The following is a 14,492-nucleotide window of genomic DNA, read 5'->3' as shown; positions in this document are numbered from 1 at the left end:
TTGCTAATGCAACCAGAGCAAAGAATACAGAGAACATGCTGACATTTCACATTTTGAAATTTGAAAAATAAGTATATAATCAAATTAGATTTCTTTCCATTTAGCTTTTGCAATAATTCCAAAATGAAACTGGGTACAGAGGAGTCAATTACATTTTATGAACAAGCTAAATGCAGTCCTATTGCCATACAGCCACATAACTTAATTGCCTGCGGAAAGTTCAAATTTTAACAATGGCTTTCTTGTACTGCAGTAAAGATAAAAGAAAAGCTGTACTGCATTATATTGATTGGACCTTTTTATGAATTCGGATGAAGGCACATCAAGGTAATTGAGTTTATTAAAAAAAAAAATAATGGGTTTAGCTTTTTACATAACAAGACATGAATTGCCATATACAGTACACCCTCGATATAACGCCCTTCATTATAACAAACCTTCGGCTATAACGAACCTGGACCCCAAATAAAAAAAAAAACAAAACAAGATAATATAAGCACACAGTGTCAACATCCCGGTCTGTACGCACAGGATGCCACCTCCGCAGTGAAGTCAGCTCTTTTTGTCTTAATAAAAAGCGTGCGCAGTGTAACTGTGCCTCTGAAATGAAAAGCCTTTCATGATGCAACAAAGCTGGAAACTGTGTTGATCGTTTGAAAAACGGAGTAACGCAGGCATGTCTCTGTCGTGAATATAGGTTGATAAAAAGCACTCTGTTTTTTGGCTTGTTCTGCAACCATGCGGCAAAACAAAACTGATTAAAGAAAAAACAACAACAAAACTGATTTGGAATAAAAGCCCAGTTTGGGATTCTTGCATGTTGGATTAAGATTTGATGCACTTTGAAACATTTCATGTCAGATTGGTTTTGAATAAAAGTTCAGCTTCAATTCGGGATTTTTGCTTTTTATACTGTGTTTTAATTATTTAACGAACAGGATAAAGCAAAGGCAGAATCCTGCATACATGAGATGAACGGGTACATGTAATTCTACTTTTATTCTCAATCTCATCTCATTAACTTACTCCAACAGTGTATCATTCATTTTGATTGTCCTTTCGCTGTAACAAACCCCTCGATATAATGAACAAAAGGCTTGAACCCCAACAGGTTTGTTATAGCGAGAGTGTGCTGTAATTGCTTTGTAATTACTGAATTACCAGTGGCAAATGTTTGTTCACAGTAACTAATTACTTTCAAATGGCCAGAACATGTCGTTACCTGATGTAAGTACATGGTAACCACATGACAATCTCCATGCTTGAGTTACTGTTATTACACTGTTATTACACAATTATGTATGCTGCCCCATAACCTAAAGTGCTACCTAAAATGCTTTAGACCTGTAGTTTGGGTACAGCTGAAGATGGCATTGGGGTGTGGTTATACATAGCTATAAAATAAATACATAACAAAAGCGGTTCCGCATTAATGAATACGGCGTTATATGAAGAAATCTCAATGTGCTGAAGCACAAGACAAAAACAGAATGACTGCCAGTCCGCTAAAGCCATTTACCAGAAAACAAAGGAGCAAAACCCCTGCTGAGATGCAGCATGTCAATTATTGGGGTGTGCCACCCCCAGCAGCAGGAGCAGCAGCATCTCTGCTGAACTGTAGGATCGTGCAGTTTAGCGCATCTGGTCACTTCTTTCCTTCATGTCTTCGTTTCTTTGTTAATATGTTTTTCTCTTTCAGAAGGCAGTAGAGAAGATGATCAGGTCACAACCAAGTCTTCTTTTCTAAAGTGTCTCTCCGAGTATTGTTGCTTGAAGCCTGGCTTGTGTGTCTGATTGTGTATGTGCTTCCATTGCCTGCTTTTAATCCAGCTGTGAAGCCTGTTCACTCTTAAACACTTCATTTAAAATAAATAAAAACTAAAGTGTCTTTTTCATCAAACCTTTTTTAGTTCAGGAAAAAAAACAAGATGGGGAAACTAAAACATTTACTAAATTAAAAAGGTCCGCTGTCTTGTATGTTATGTTGTCCGATGCCGCCTCCTCCTCCTCTTGCATCTGGTTTTAAAGCATGTGTGTCGGTATCATTTTCTGTTATTCTTTGTGAAAACTGAAGGACGGAGGACAACGGAACCATAAGAAGTATGCTTCTATTGTTTTAACACTTTGTATTTATATCACATAGTTAACCAACAAGATGTAAATGTGCTCTTAAAAGTTGCAATACTGCCACTAATATTACTACTTAGACATTGAAGTCTATTCAACTGACATGAGCGATTTACAGACAGAAATACACTAAAGCGATGCACGTGCACTATTAGAACCTTGATCCACCGTCCAGAACTGTGATACACAAAGGGACCTACTGAGACATGTGTAGAAAGAGCAATTCAGAGTTACAGTACTTTTAATGCACTACCTGCTTCGTGTAGTTTTGTTTTGCTTGTGTTTTGTGTGTCCAGTATCACCTAGATGTGGTTGTTTTGTAAGTCTTTATCTGCTTCTTGCTTTGGTCAATAGGATCCAGGGCTAAGGGTGTCTATGTGAAAGTGGAAGATGCAAAGGGAGAATCGTATAGTACTATATTCATTGAAAGCACTGGAGCGAGGGTGGTATGCTGCTGTTGATGGGTGGAGGGTGTCTCTCAGTGCAGCGCAGAGAGATGGCAGTAATGATATGCAGTTTGAGCTGTATGTGCCCTGTCTGGGTCACCCAAGGGGCTGTTCCAACAAAAGAGCCTGTCGTGAGGGAAAGGGCAGAGCGCCCCAGTCTTCATACATGTGTCAGCCATGTCTTCACGAGTGACGCTCGTCTGGCGTGCCATTTCCCTTCCGCGCATCAACCTTTGTTTGAAACAAAGTGCCAGGAAAGGATACTGCTGTCCTCCTTTATCTTTTCAAGTCAGATTGCTTTTTACCGGGTGCCCTTTTATGTTCATTTTTAATTATAACAATAGTAATTTTCTATTCTGAATACCTTATTGGGTATTTTCTTGCTGTAGCTTTCCTGCTTTAGCTGAATGTTGAAATGTGACTAATAGAGTACAGTCGTTTTGGGGTGGGGGTTAGGTTTTTAATTCTATTCTTTTTTTTGCCAGGGTTAAAGTTTTTATGGATGTTTTATTTTAATGTTTGTGGCTTTTATGTTTTCTTTATGCTGTGGTTTATAGCGTACGCCAATTGTCATATCTCCTGTATTCTAAATATTGTCTGAATGCTCTAGTCCTCTGAAAAGCACAGAGTAATTGATTAACGTAGATGCTGGCGCCTCAGTTGAATTCTCAGTGGAATCTCAACAGAACAAACGGCTGGACTTTCCAAAAGCAGATTCACATAAGTGCTGCAGTGCTGCTTCTTGTTAATGTGTAGTCCTTTACTGTAAACTGAGTCGACTCTTTCACAGTCTGGGTTGAAATGCCAGATGTCTGTTCATTTGTTTGTTTTTTGTTTTTTGATGACTGTCACCATGGTATCCCAGAGGCCTGTGTTGTATTTGGAAACAGGAGTTAGCAGCTGCATGTGTTACATTATGTCTATCTTTTGTTTTTTCTTTCCTTTGGTGTTTTAAAAAAAAATATATATATTTAAAGTTCTGTATGATATATTTTTTACACAATACTCATATGTCATACTTTTTAAATGCTATTGTTACATTTTAGCCTTACTTGTTGTTCATCCATTTTAAAATCTGCAGGGTCGAGATGATGGGGATCCTTCAAATCCTTCCTGGAGTAAAGGAGGGTGAGTTCTGAACTTCCTCCTCTTCTTCTTCCTCTTCTCCTTCTTTTCTGTATCCTTGTTCTTCTTTTCCTCATTCTCATTGTTGATATAACTGGAGAAAATACCCCATTAAGCTGCAGGCACATTGTCAGTTTTCTATTTTATTTTTATTTTTCATTTCAAGCCATTTGGATTTATTAGGTTTTATTCAGCAGCATTTTAGATTGCAGGTAGAGGTACACAAGTAATTCTATATGAGACGCACGTAATAACTGTGTAGGATTCCTGCTCTTACAAGGTACACTCTGTACAATTACATGGAAATGGGCTTGTGAACAACATTGTGTTACCCAACATGAAGACCGTGCACATTACCATGCAAGTACTATCTGTTTTAATTGTTACTTTTTATCCAAATTGGACCATCGCTTCTACTCGCTACGTCTCAAACAGAGAATTGGCTTGGTATTCTGCATGCACAATCTTTGTATATGCCTTGGTCTACCTGTTTGTCAATGACAGCCATAACCTACTTTGTTTGTGAGGTATGGAGTGTGAAGGACAGACGGACAGACGCAAAGCATCATTTTAGTATTCTGTGCCCTGCTTTGCCGGCTGCAGAGGACAAGACTCTCGGGGTTTTGAGAAAGCAGCCTCAACAGCAACATTACTAACTCTCATTACTTATTTTACATATCACTAGCCTAAAGCACCACCTGCCTGAGTCAGATTCTGGTGTTGTGGAAGAAAACAGATGATACTTCTCTATTCACTATTCGGGTGTTTGTGGAGTATGACCTTCGATTTATGGAAGTTTTTGTAGAAGAAGCAAAGTGAACCACATTGAGTTTGTTTCCAGGTTTTTGACGTTTAGTAGCCGTGTTCCTAAGAGCAATATTATATAGCAGTACTTTTTATAAGCAGCCGCACTGTGAAAGAGGGGAACACAATGATAACAGTATAAAACTGTAAAATTCAGCCTTATAAAAGTTTACTGTGATAAATTTGTGCAGTATGTTTTCAGTTTTCCCATGGTTATTAGCATTTCTCATAGTTGACCATGGCTTGACCTAGGTTTACATTGTTTACCATGCTGTCACTGTGCTTTATTACACTTTTTTTTGTAATATTGTATAAGGGTCTGCCCTCCTGTTCTCCCCCTCTCCCTGCTTCTTTATTACACTCTTGCATTATTTTTTTTGTAATATTGTATAAGGGTCTGCCCTCCTGTTCTCCCCCTCTCCCTGCTTCTTTATTACACTGTTCCATTTTTTTTGTAATATTGTATAAGGGTCTTCCCTCCTGTTCTCCCCCTCTCCCTGCTTCTTTATTACACTCTTGTATTATTTTTTTTGTAATATTGTATAAGGGTCTTCCCTCCTGTTCTCCCCCTCTCACTGCTTCTTAATTACACTCTTCCATTTTTTTTGTAATATTGTATAAGGGTCTTCCCTCCTGTTCTCCTCCTCTCCCTGCTTCTTTATTACACTCTTGCATTTTTTTTTGTAATATTGTATAAGGGTCTTCCCTCCTGTTCTCCCCCTCTCACTGCTTCTTTTGCTTTGCAGGCAGGGCGGAGGCCTCTTTGGCATTGACAGCATGCCAGACCTGCGCAAGAAGAAGCCAATTCCACTTGTTAGCGATCTGGTGAGTCCTCCTGCTAGTCGTGGTTTTTACAATCCTTGAAACAGACTTCGAGGTCTAGTCCCCTTTCTAGCAAGAGGACGATCCTGCCTATAGCATCAGTAAAACATGACATGTTTGCAAGCAAGGAATGTTCATTGATTTTGCATTTAAATATCCTGCATAATTACGACAGAGTTTACATGCAGCATATGTGTACTTTATTTAACCGCAAACACGGGTTGCTGTAATAGGTCCACGTCTGCAACAGTTAATTTGCCGTTGACGTTTCCTGTTTTGCGCTGTCTGGTAAGCAGGGTAGCCAGCTGATGCAGGGGTTCAGTCAGGATTCTGGGAGTAGTGCCTGTTCTGAGATGCGACATGGTTCTTGCTGTATCCGGAATAATAGCCAGTCTGTAGGAACAATGATGTCACCTTTTGTTTGCCCTCTAAGGGAATGTGGTTCATGCAGCACATTTTCTTCAGCCAGGGAGAAAATTGAGATGATGAACTGAAAGTCATTAGCAAGCTTATTTTTTAAATTGCGGAATGGTTGATAGGGAAAGCAACATGTTGTCATAGCAACAAAAAAATAAGTAGCAAACTGTTTTTTTAAATTCTAGCAGGACAGGTTCAATCGTGCATGTGTTTTAAAAAAACTAATTAAATAACTTAACAGCATTTCCCCCTGGTTCTAATCAAATCCCTTTAAATTATTAACTCTCTACAATTCTTTTGTACGCAATCCATCTTCTTGATCAGGCTATGGTAAGTGAAACTGTACACTTTACCCGTGTTCCCCCATTAAAGAAAAATAAAAAAAGTCCTATTTTTATTTTAAATATTTTTTTCCAATGGTTTTGTTAGTCCCCTCCTAACCTGACCTTTCCCCTGTAGTTCCATGTTTTGAGCTCTCCTATCATGAAGCATTTCCAGGCATGACAAATCCATCACTGATCAGCACACTTTTAATTGGGCAGACATTATGACACAATCCCCGTTTTCCTCTCACAATATACCAGTGCTGGTCTCTGAATGTAACAACACGATTCTTGCATTCACTGAAAGGTCATGCTTTTTTAATTTATTTTTTTCTGCATCCCTCTGGAAATCCAAAAGACATTTGAGATATACACTTGAAATCGAGCTGTATCTTAATGTCTTGAATACACTTCAGATTAAGTGGCTCATCCACAACCTAAATGTATGTCTTTGCCAAGATTGTGGCGTAAAAGCCATTGGGAGATCAAAGTCAAACTTTTTTTGTAGTAGTAATTAATTCCCATTCCATAGATCTTAATTACCTTGTGAATGGTATTGCATTCCAATTATTAATGAACTTTTAGTGCCTAATTGTATCCCTGCTCTGATGATCATGGAGTAATAAAGACAGATTGCTAATTATCAAGGAGTCATAAGTGTTTCACTATTAATGAAGAACATGTAACAAAACAGCCTATTTGGTGCTCTTAATTTGAAGTGTTGCAAAATATTCCATTTCTGCATGCATTTTTAAGTTAAGGCTTGTGTAAGAAGGTTTCAGATTCTTTTAGTGGACACAAGTCGCATATCATAATTAAATTGGGGGTTTCGTAAATAAGTTTGCAAAACGACAGCTGCAGTTCTATGGTAATATACAGCTATGTCACATGGTGGCGCTGTGTAAACGGTACCATCTAGAGTAAACGTAGTAAAAGTACAACCTCCAAAACGTGAACACTTTTAGCTTCAAAACTGAACAGCAAGGTAAGTGTTTCACAAACTATGTATTGTCTTGAGTGGATTACAGTGGTATATTTTGTGTTCCCGCTCTGGTGGCATTATAATGTATGATTAAGTCACCAGAATCCATGATGTAAATTACAGAAAGTTTCCATAAAACAAACTGAAAAACACAGACTGTTAAACACAAACATAATTGCTGCCAGAGCCTCTATCCTTGCCTATCTAAGTATGAGTTGCATATACTGTAGAGCAAAGACTTTTAGTTTTCTTTTTGTTTTCTTTTTCTTGTTCACCAGTAAATAAACCTCTAGATCATAAGAATTTCTAAACGGGTGACACGTCAAGGAATCTGGACCTAGTTGTTCATGTTTTCGAGGTGTATTTCTGTGGTTTCTATTGTACAGTTTGTAATGCCTGCGCTCTCTTGTTTTGCTGTATGCAGTCCCTGGTTCAGTCGAGGAAGGCGGGAATCACCTCAGCCCTTGCAACGCGGACGTCCCTTAAGGATGAGGAGCTGGTGAGCAGACGGGGGGAGGGGAGTTGATAATGTAATGTTTATCTGGGTTGATTAGTTCTCTTATTAATAATATTTAATTGACATGTTACAAAGATCGAGGATTTACTATGAACACACATACACGTGCAGACACAAGGAATGTTTAATCAATAGTAGTATTTTATTAAGTACACAAATAATAAACCAAAATCAGAAAAGTCAGAAAGTAAATCTCTTAGTCTCTAAGCACAAACACAATTTAAAACTCTCTCTGCACTCATGGTGGCTAGCAGGCAATTGAAATATGACACCGTCTGTCTCCTCACACACAAGCACAGCTGGAGCAAGCAGTGACGTAGCTAGTAGCTTGCTCACACACACACGCCCACATACAAGCACAGCCTCATACTGAAATGATGACTTGGAAACTCAATCTGTTGAAGTGTCCAGTACAAAAACTCTCCTCTCCACAACAAAGTCTTCAATCCTACATTGGATCAAACTCAGCAACAAAGCTTTCAATTCTCGATAGAATCAACAAACAGCTGCAACAAAGTCTTCAGTCCTCGGTATAGGATCCACAACAGCGCCCGTCCGCTCTTCGCTGAATCTTTTAGCTTCGCAGGTAGCAGGGCACCGTTTCTTTTGGATACTGTGGTTTTAGGTGTCCAGCAGACCCAGACTGGTTTGTCTGATAACAGTCTCTGTAAGTTTTACAGCAGTCCTCCAGCCGGGCCTCAGTCTCGTTGCTTGTGGTCGTTGACTCGCTTGCAGCTTGCTTCCTCGTTTTGGGTCTGTTTTTAGGCAGAGTCCCGGAGTTGCAGCTTTGCTTAGCAGAGTGACAGCACCTTGTTTAGCATTCGATGTGGAGCGCAAAATGTTTAGTTTTGCTTGGATATTTATAGTCTTTTTCACTCTGCTGTAGCTACTTTCATGAGGTCATTTGTATATCTTGCCTCTTTAAGCTCCCAGTCCTTTGATGTTTTAATGTCCTTTTCCACTGGGACATCAATAGTTTGTCTTCCTTGCGTCAAAACGATTATTGTTGCACGTGTGAATTATCTGTACATAATTCAACAGTCCGCTCAGCCTAATCTAGTTCAGGCGCTGGTCCTCTAATCAGTAGGTCACATAGTTCAGTCTGTCTGCAAGACACAGCAGTTTGCCCTGTTTCTCAATGAATCCAGTTACATTTCTAATACACGTTCATGTATTATTATCATATTCAGGGAATATGTCCCACACTTCACTGCTGTAAACCTCCTCTGAATACACTGCCCTTACCCTCTTGGTCCCTGGGTCAAGTCCAGCCAAAGTTTGTTGTAATTGAGACTCTTGTTGCAAAAGACAAATACACACAAGGTGTTGGCTGATAAACAGATTCTGTGCAGCGTGTGGAACTCTCTCTTGTGTTGTTTCTGTGCAGAAGAACCATGTTTACAAGAAGACCCTGCAGGCCCTCATCTACCCCATCTCCTGCACGACGCCCCACAACTTCGAGGTGTGGACCGCCACCACGCCCACCTACTGCTACGAGTGCGAGGGGCTGCTGTGGGGCATCGCCAGGCAGGGCATGCGCTGCTCCGAGTGCGGGGTCAAGTGCCACGAGAAGTGCCAGGACCTGCTCAACGCAGACTGTCTGCAGCGTAAGTTAACGCTCTGTCTTTTCAACCTTTCGGCCTGATGGCTATTGAACCGAACACACTACTGGAGGTGGGAGAGGCGTCATCAGGGTTCTTTTGGGCTGGAAAACTGCCAGATAATTGAATCTTAAACATACAAAGACTAGAACACGGTCCTCGATGAGTATGACATCAACATTCTTATAACTAGTGTGTTGTTTAGGTTGACTTCATTTCATGTGCTTCTGTTTTAGATTTTCTTTTTCTTTTCAGAAAACAAGTCAAACAACCGTTGCACACTCTGCCGTAGAGCAAGAGCTGAGTGAATCCAGCTCATTGTTTTAAAAGTCTCTGCATTTTAATTCCACTCTTATGCTGTTTTGGCACCTGTAGTAGGGAGAGGATATGCTGCTAATATACATTTGTACAGTTACCGTTGATACAATAAAATAACTACCATTTTTGTAGTTAAATAAAGAAAACAAAAACATGTTTGTAAGTTATAGTGATGTCAGAATAGGTGAAGCTGTTCTTAAATTCTGTGATATCAGAGGCAGTGTATTCTGGGTAGATGAGAAACATGGACATGCTGCAGCAGCTAGTAATACAGTGCATACAACACATCACAAACTAACTTGATTTTGTAGGAAATCTCTAAACTTCCAATGTGTTGTTACAATGCACAGGCCTAAAAAGTGGTCAGAGTGACATTACAGTTTGATTAGCAGAATTGGAATTAGCAGATTATACATTAAGTTTTAGAAGAGCAGTGCTCAGCACTGGTATTTAACATATTATGTATTTATTTATTTCTGTATCCATAATTTGTAGGCCCTTTAGGTAGAACAGTAAACAAACTATTAGGCCAAAGTAGAAAAATGTTTCAGCTAATGCCTTCCATAGTGCTGAAGTTAAAAAGTAAAGCAGCAGGGTTCTGAAAAATATAGCGTTACACGTCCCCACGTGTTGCTACAACTGTTTAAATAACGTACCTGTAAGTTTCTTTTACGCAATTAAAACAAAAAAAAAAACATAACAAGTGCTCTGTTCCGTACCACATCATGGATCATTGCTGCTGTGTTACCTGTTCGACAATGTGGGCAGTAATCCTTACACACTATCAGTGCAGAGCCGACATTTTTAAAAGAGCTTTGAAACAGACTTTAAAGTTATAAGTGTAAAATAAAGTTGGCAGGATGTTAACACTGAAAATATAATGATAGGTACTTTCATTTAGACAGCTGTAGCAACACGTGGGGACATGTAACGCTAGATTTTTCAGAACCCTGCTACTTACTCTTTAATTACACTGTAACGAACCAGTAATTACATAGATGGGTGTGTAGTTACAATGCAACTACACAATTCATTTGCAAATTAAAATGTAAGGCATCAGCTAATGCATTTTTTTAAATGTATGCCTAAATACCAAAACATGCATTCCGAGCCAGTCCTGGAACTTCAGTTAGAACCAGTATCAAGTACATTTTGGGAATGTTTCTGTTATATGGAAACAATAACAGACCAGCTATCCTTTGGTGAGGAGAGAGCCCCAGGTGCATGGCTGTGTTTAATCACTCAAAGTTTGTGCAATCAGACCCCTGTTTAATTTGTTGCCTCCCCCATAGCTGCAAAAACAACTCTTATTCGTGAACCTGCAGACTCAGATAAGACTTCATCATGCTGTGATGAAAAGTGTGATCAGTGCCGAGCAGATCTGCCTAGGGCCTGACTGCTGGAACCTTGTCATTTTAATAATACACCTGAACAAATGTAGTTCTGAAATCCAGGACTCCAGGAGCTGTAAGGAATCTAGTAGTTGTTACAGTCAAATTCTGGGTAGACTAATTTTAATATTCCACTGTAATAAGAGCGGCCAAATGGCAAGTATGCTATTGAAACAGTGGAAGCGACATGTGGAAGATGTGTAACGGTATATTTTTCGGAACCCGCTACTTACTTTTTAAGGGACAACCTGTATGTTAACAATGGATAAAAAAATGGATAAAAATAAAATGTCAAACAATAGTCCCTGCTGGCATGGCTGAGGCTGTTTGTGACCGTGTACTGTGACCATGCAGGCGCAGCGGAGAAGAGCTCCAAGCACGGAGCGGAGGACCGCACGCAGAACATCATCATGGCCATGAAGGACCGCATGAAGATCCGTGAGCGCAACAAGCCAGAGATCTTCGACCTCATCAGAGACATCTTCGTCATCTCCAAGATGGCGCACGCACAGCAGATGAAGACCATCAAGCAGAGCGTGCTCGATGGCACCTCCAAGTGGTCAGCCAAGATCACCATCAACGGTGAGTGGAGAGGCGGGACAGGGGGACGGGGCGGGACGGGGCGGGACGGGGAGGGTGCTGCCTGCAGTCTTGTGCTCCGTCCGTTTTATGCCACGAGTAAGGAATGGCCAGATAGCTTCCTAAGATGTGCACTTGCGTGCTTATTAATTAGGTTTTCTTAATGTTGTTTGTGTTCTGTGTTATTTACTGTATAAAGGACTGTTGTTTGTTCCTCTGTGATGTTCTTCTGTGTTGTCAAATCTTTTTCAAACCGCACTTCAAAAGGATATAACCATGCAGCAGGGAAGAAAAAAAAACACAGCACAGGAGGATTAAAAAGTAAACTATATATATATATATATATATATATATATATATATATATATATATATATATATATATATATAATATTTATTAAATACAACTATTGTACTTGCTTTGATTATGGTGACTAAACTGTTTCATAAAACTGGCATCGTAACATGAAACACTTACTTGCTCTTGTGTGATAGAAAAACAGCTATTGTTTGGGTTCCAAAGCATGTTTATTGTGTGGAATGTTAAGTAGAAAAAAGACAATTTACAAATGCATTAAAAACAGTAAGCAAACGCAATATGAATAGGTACAAAGATAAAGTGCATTTAGCAGTCTGACTAATACATACAGTAAAGAATGGGGTGATTTGAATGGGGTTTTGAATGCATGCAAAGGATTTAATGGGCTTCTAAAGTTTCTAAACTGTGGTGTAGAACTTCTGTTATCTGGAAGACTGGCTGTATGCAGAAGGAGCTTGATCTCAGAATGTTCCTTTACCAACTTCCCTTTGCATCTCTGAGACGGTAAGCCTTAGCCTGTAGTATAAATAGGATTCCAAGTCATTACTTTCATAACACAAGACCAGTACAGCAGTGTTCTTGATGTGTATGCAGCAGTGTACAGATTCTGATCTCTGACGGGGAGATGATGTGAAAAGCTCTATAACCACACATGCAGATGAGCCTGGCTCTTTTGTATAGTAGTTAAGATCCTTGCTTGCTGTGTCCCCGGTTGCCGGTCCTCTCCCAGCCTCCACTCTGTTACACAAGTGGGAGGGCTTGTGTGGGCTCTACAGCAGCTCTTCATGCAGGAGAGGGGACAGCAGGTGTGTAAGGAGCAGTTGGAGCCCTTCCTGAGCAGGCAGTACGAACAGTGTTTCTGTGTTTCTCTACAGTGGTGTGTGCACAGGGTCTGCAAGCCAAGGACAAGACGGGCTCCAGCGACCCCTACGTGACCGCGCAGGTGGGCAAGACAAAGAAGAGAACCAAGACCATCTACGGGAACCTCAACCCTGTCTGGGAGGAGAAGTTCCACTTGTGAGTGTCTCGTCTCTGCTCCTTCATCCCTTTGCACTCCACTGCATTTCTTGCCATTTTAATAGTTGAATGAAGCTGCAGTGCAGTTTATTGAAATGTCAGGAAATATACTCACAAGTACATGCAGGGCAACTGGAACATTTTCAAACACTCCTGCACATGAAGTCATGAAGGGATTGAGAACAGACAGAAATGTTCAAATTAACTGGGTAAATCTGGTCACCATGGGGTCTTATTGCTACAGTATATTAACAGCATAGATGATAACTACTGTACATGGAACATACACATCTGAACACTAAGTATTCATTTGTTCTAATTTCAGCTCAGTAATGAATTAGTCTGTGTTCTCCCTGGACCCAGGAGACATCATTTAGACAATCATTACCTTGAGCTGCATTTCATCAGCTCTCAGAAAGACTCTCTGCCGATGTATATTAATACACCGTTTGCCAAGGTTGGGTTGAGGCAGCTAGGTTACTGTAACAGCTGTAAATTAGGTAGGCGCATCATGGAAGACTGCTAATCCTCATGCAGATTGCATTACTTCATGTTCATTCAAAGAACAATAAAATGAAGATAAAGTAGCTCTTACATAAAGTGTTGAAGAAAATGAATAGACTTTTATTTGTCTTCTACGTTGGGATTAGTCTAGAAAGTCGCTCTTTCCCAACTCTTTGTGTATGTTAACTTTGTATACGTGCCCATCCCCTCACCACTGGGGAGCTGATAGTTATTACTAAGCAGGTTATTACCAGCCCTGCATCCCCACGGCCTCTCTGGTATCAGAATGCAGGGATGCACAGTGTGTAGTACTGTATTCATTCTGAACCAGGGATTTCTGATTAAATGTCTAAGTGCTGTCAGCATTTTATATAAAACAATTACAGCTAAATGTCAAAAACATTGAAAAGCCCCAACAAAGGATGACCGTGTCATCTGAACCCAGTAACAGTGTGCCAGAGAGGTCCTTCAGGGATTCAAACGAGTTCTTCTGCAGCCTTGGGAAACCTAGTGCTTGGAAAGGCAAAGTGAAATTGCATAGTTCTGGTGTCGTGTAATTGTCTGTACAGACATGGCATTCCATTTGTTGGACAACCCCCAGGAGGCTGAACTCATATCCTGCTTGAACTTCATGTTTAGAAATGATCACAGAATTATTCTAAAGGAAAGTTTCTGTAGGAACTCTGTTAAAGCTCAGCACTGGGTCTCAAATTATGATGCAACTTCTGATCTGTTTATATGCATGTTTAATTGTAAATGTATTCAGTTAAAACGATGCCTTACACATGCAATGTTTGGAACAAACTTACTTTCTGTAACTGCTACATGTGCTGTAGAGGTATCTATAAATCTGTATATAGCTCTGTAAAATGCACAGCATATAGGTATGTTGTACTTTAAGAATTATTTTGGGACAACTCAAAAGTTTATCCTGCCGTTAATTACAAAATAAAAATACAAATGATTGAAGTGCCGTGGAGTTTCCCTGAACCCCTATGCCTGTCTCCCCTCCACTCCCGTCTACAGTGAGTGCCACAACTCCTCTGACCGCATCAAGGTACGCGTGTGGGACGAGGACGATGACATCAAGTCCCGGGTGAAGCAGCGGCTGAAACGAGAGTCAGACGACTTCCTTGGGCAGACCATCATCGAGGTGCGGACCCTGAGCGGGGAGATGGACGTCTGGTACAACCTGGGTCAG

At 40.2% G+C, this 14,492-nt stretch overlaps 1 protein-coding gene across 2 annotated transcripts in view; it reads left to right on the top strand.

Annotated features, from left to right (window-relative positions):
- LOC117403970 (protein unc-13 homolog B) overlaps positions 1-14,492 on the top strand; it is a 222,221-nt gene that overhangs the window by 160,871 nt on the left and 46,858 nt on the right. For both annotated transcript variants that reach the window (XM_059029881.1, XM_059029927.1), the window contains exons 12-18: positions 3,655-3,701; positions 5,249-5,327; positions 7,471-7,545; positions 8,951-9,170; positions 11,228-11,455; positions 12,646-12,787; positions 14,318-14,487. In XM_059029881.1, coding sequence (XP_058885864.1) covers positions 3,655-3,701; positions 5,249-5,327; positions 7,471-7,545; positions 8,951-9,170; positions 11,228-11,455; positions 12,646-12,787; positions 14,318-14,487 — 961 coding nt within the window. The remainder of the gene's footprint in view (positions 1-3,654; positions 3,702-5,248; positions 5,328-7,470; positions 7,546-8,950; positions 9,171-11,227; positions 11,456-12,645; positions 12,788-14,317; positions 14,488-14,492) is intronic.

The sequence above is a fragment of the Acipenser ruthenus genome, chromosome 1 (assembly GCF_902713425.1).
Source record: "Acipenser ruthenus chromosome 1, fAciRut3.2 maternal haplotype, whole genome shotgun sequence".
Taxonomy (NCBI): Eukaryota; Metazoa; Chordata; class Actinopteri; order Acipenseriformes; family Acipenseridae; genus Acipenser; species Acipenser ruthenus.
Note: the sequence above shows the minus strand (reverse complement) of the source record. Positions and strands in the feature narration are given on the sequence as shown.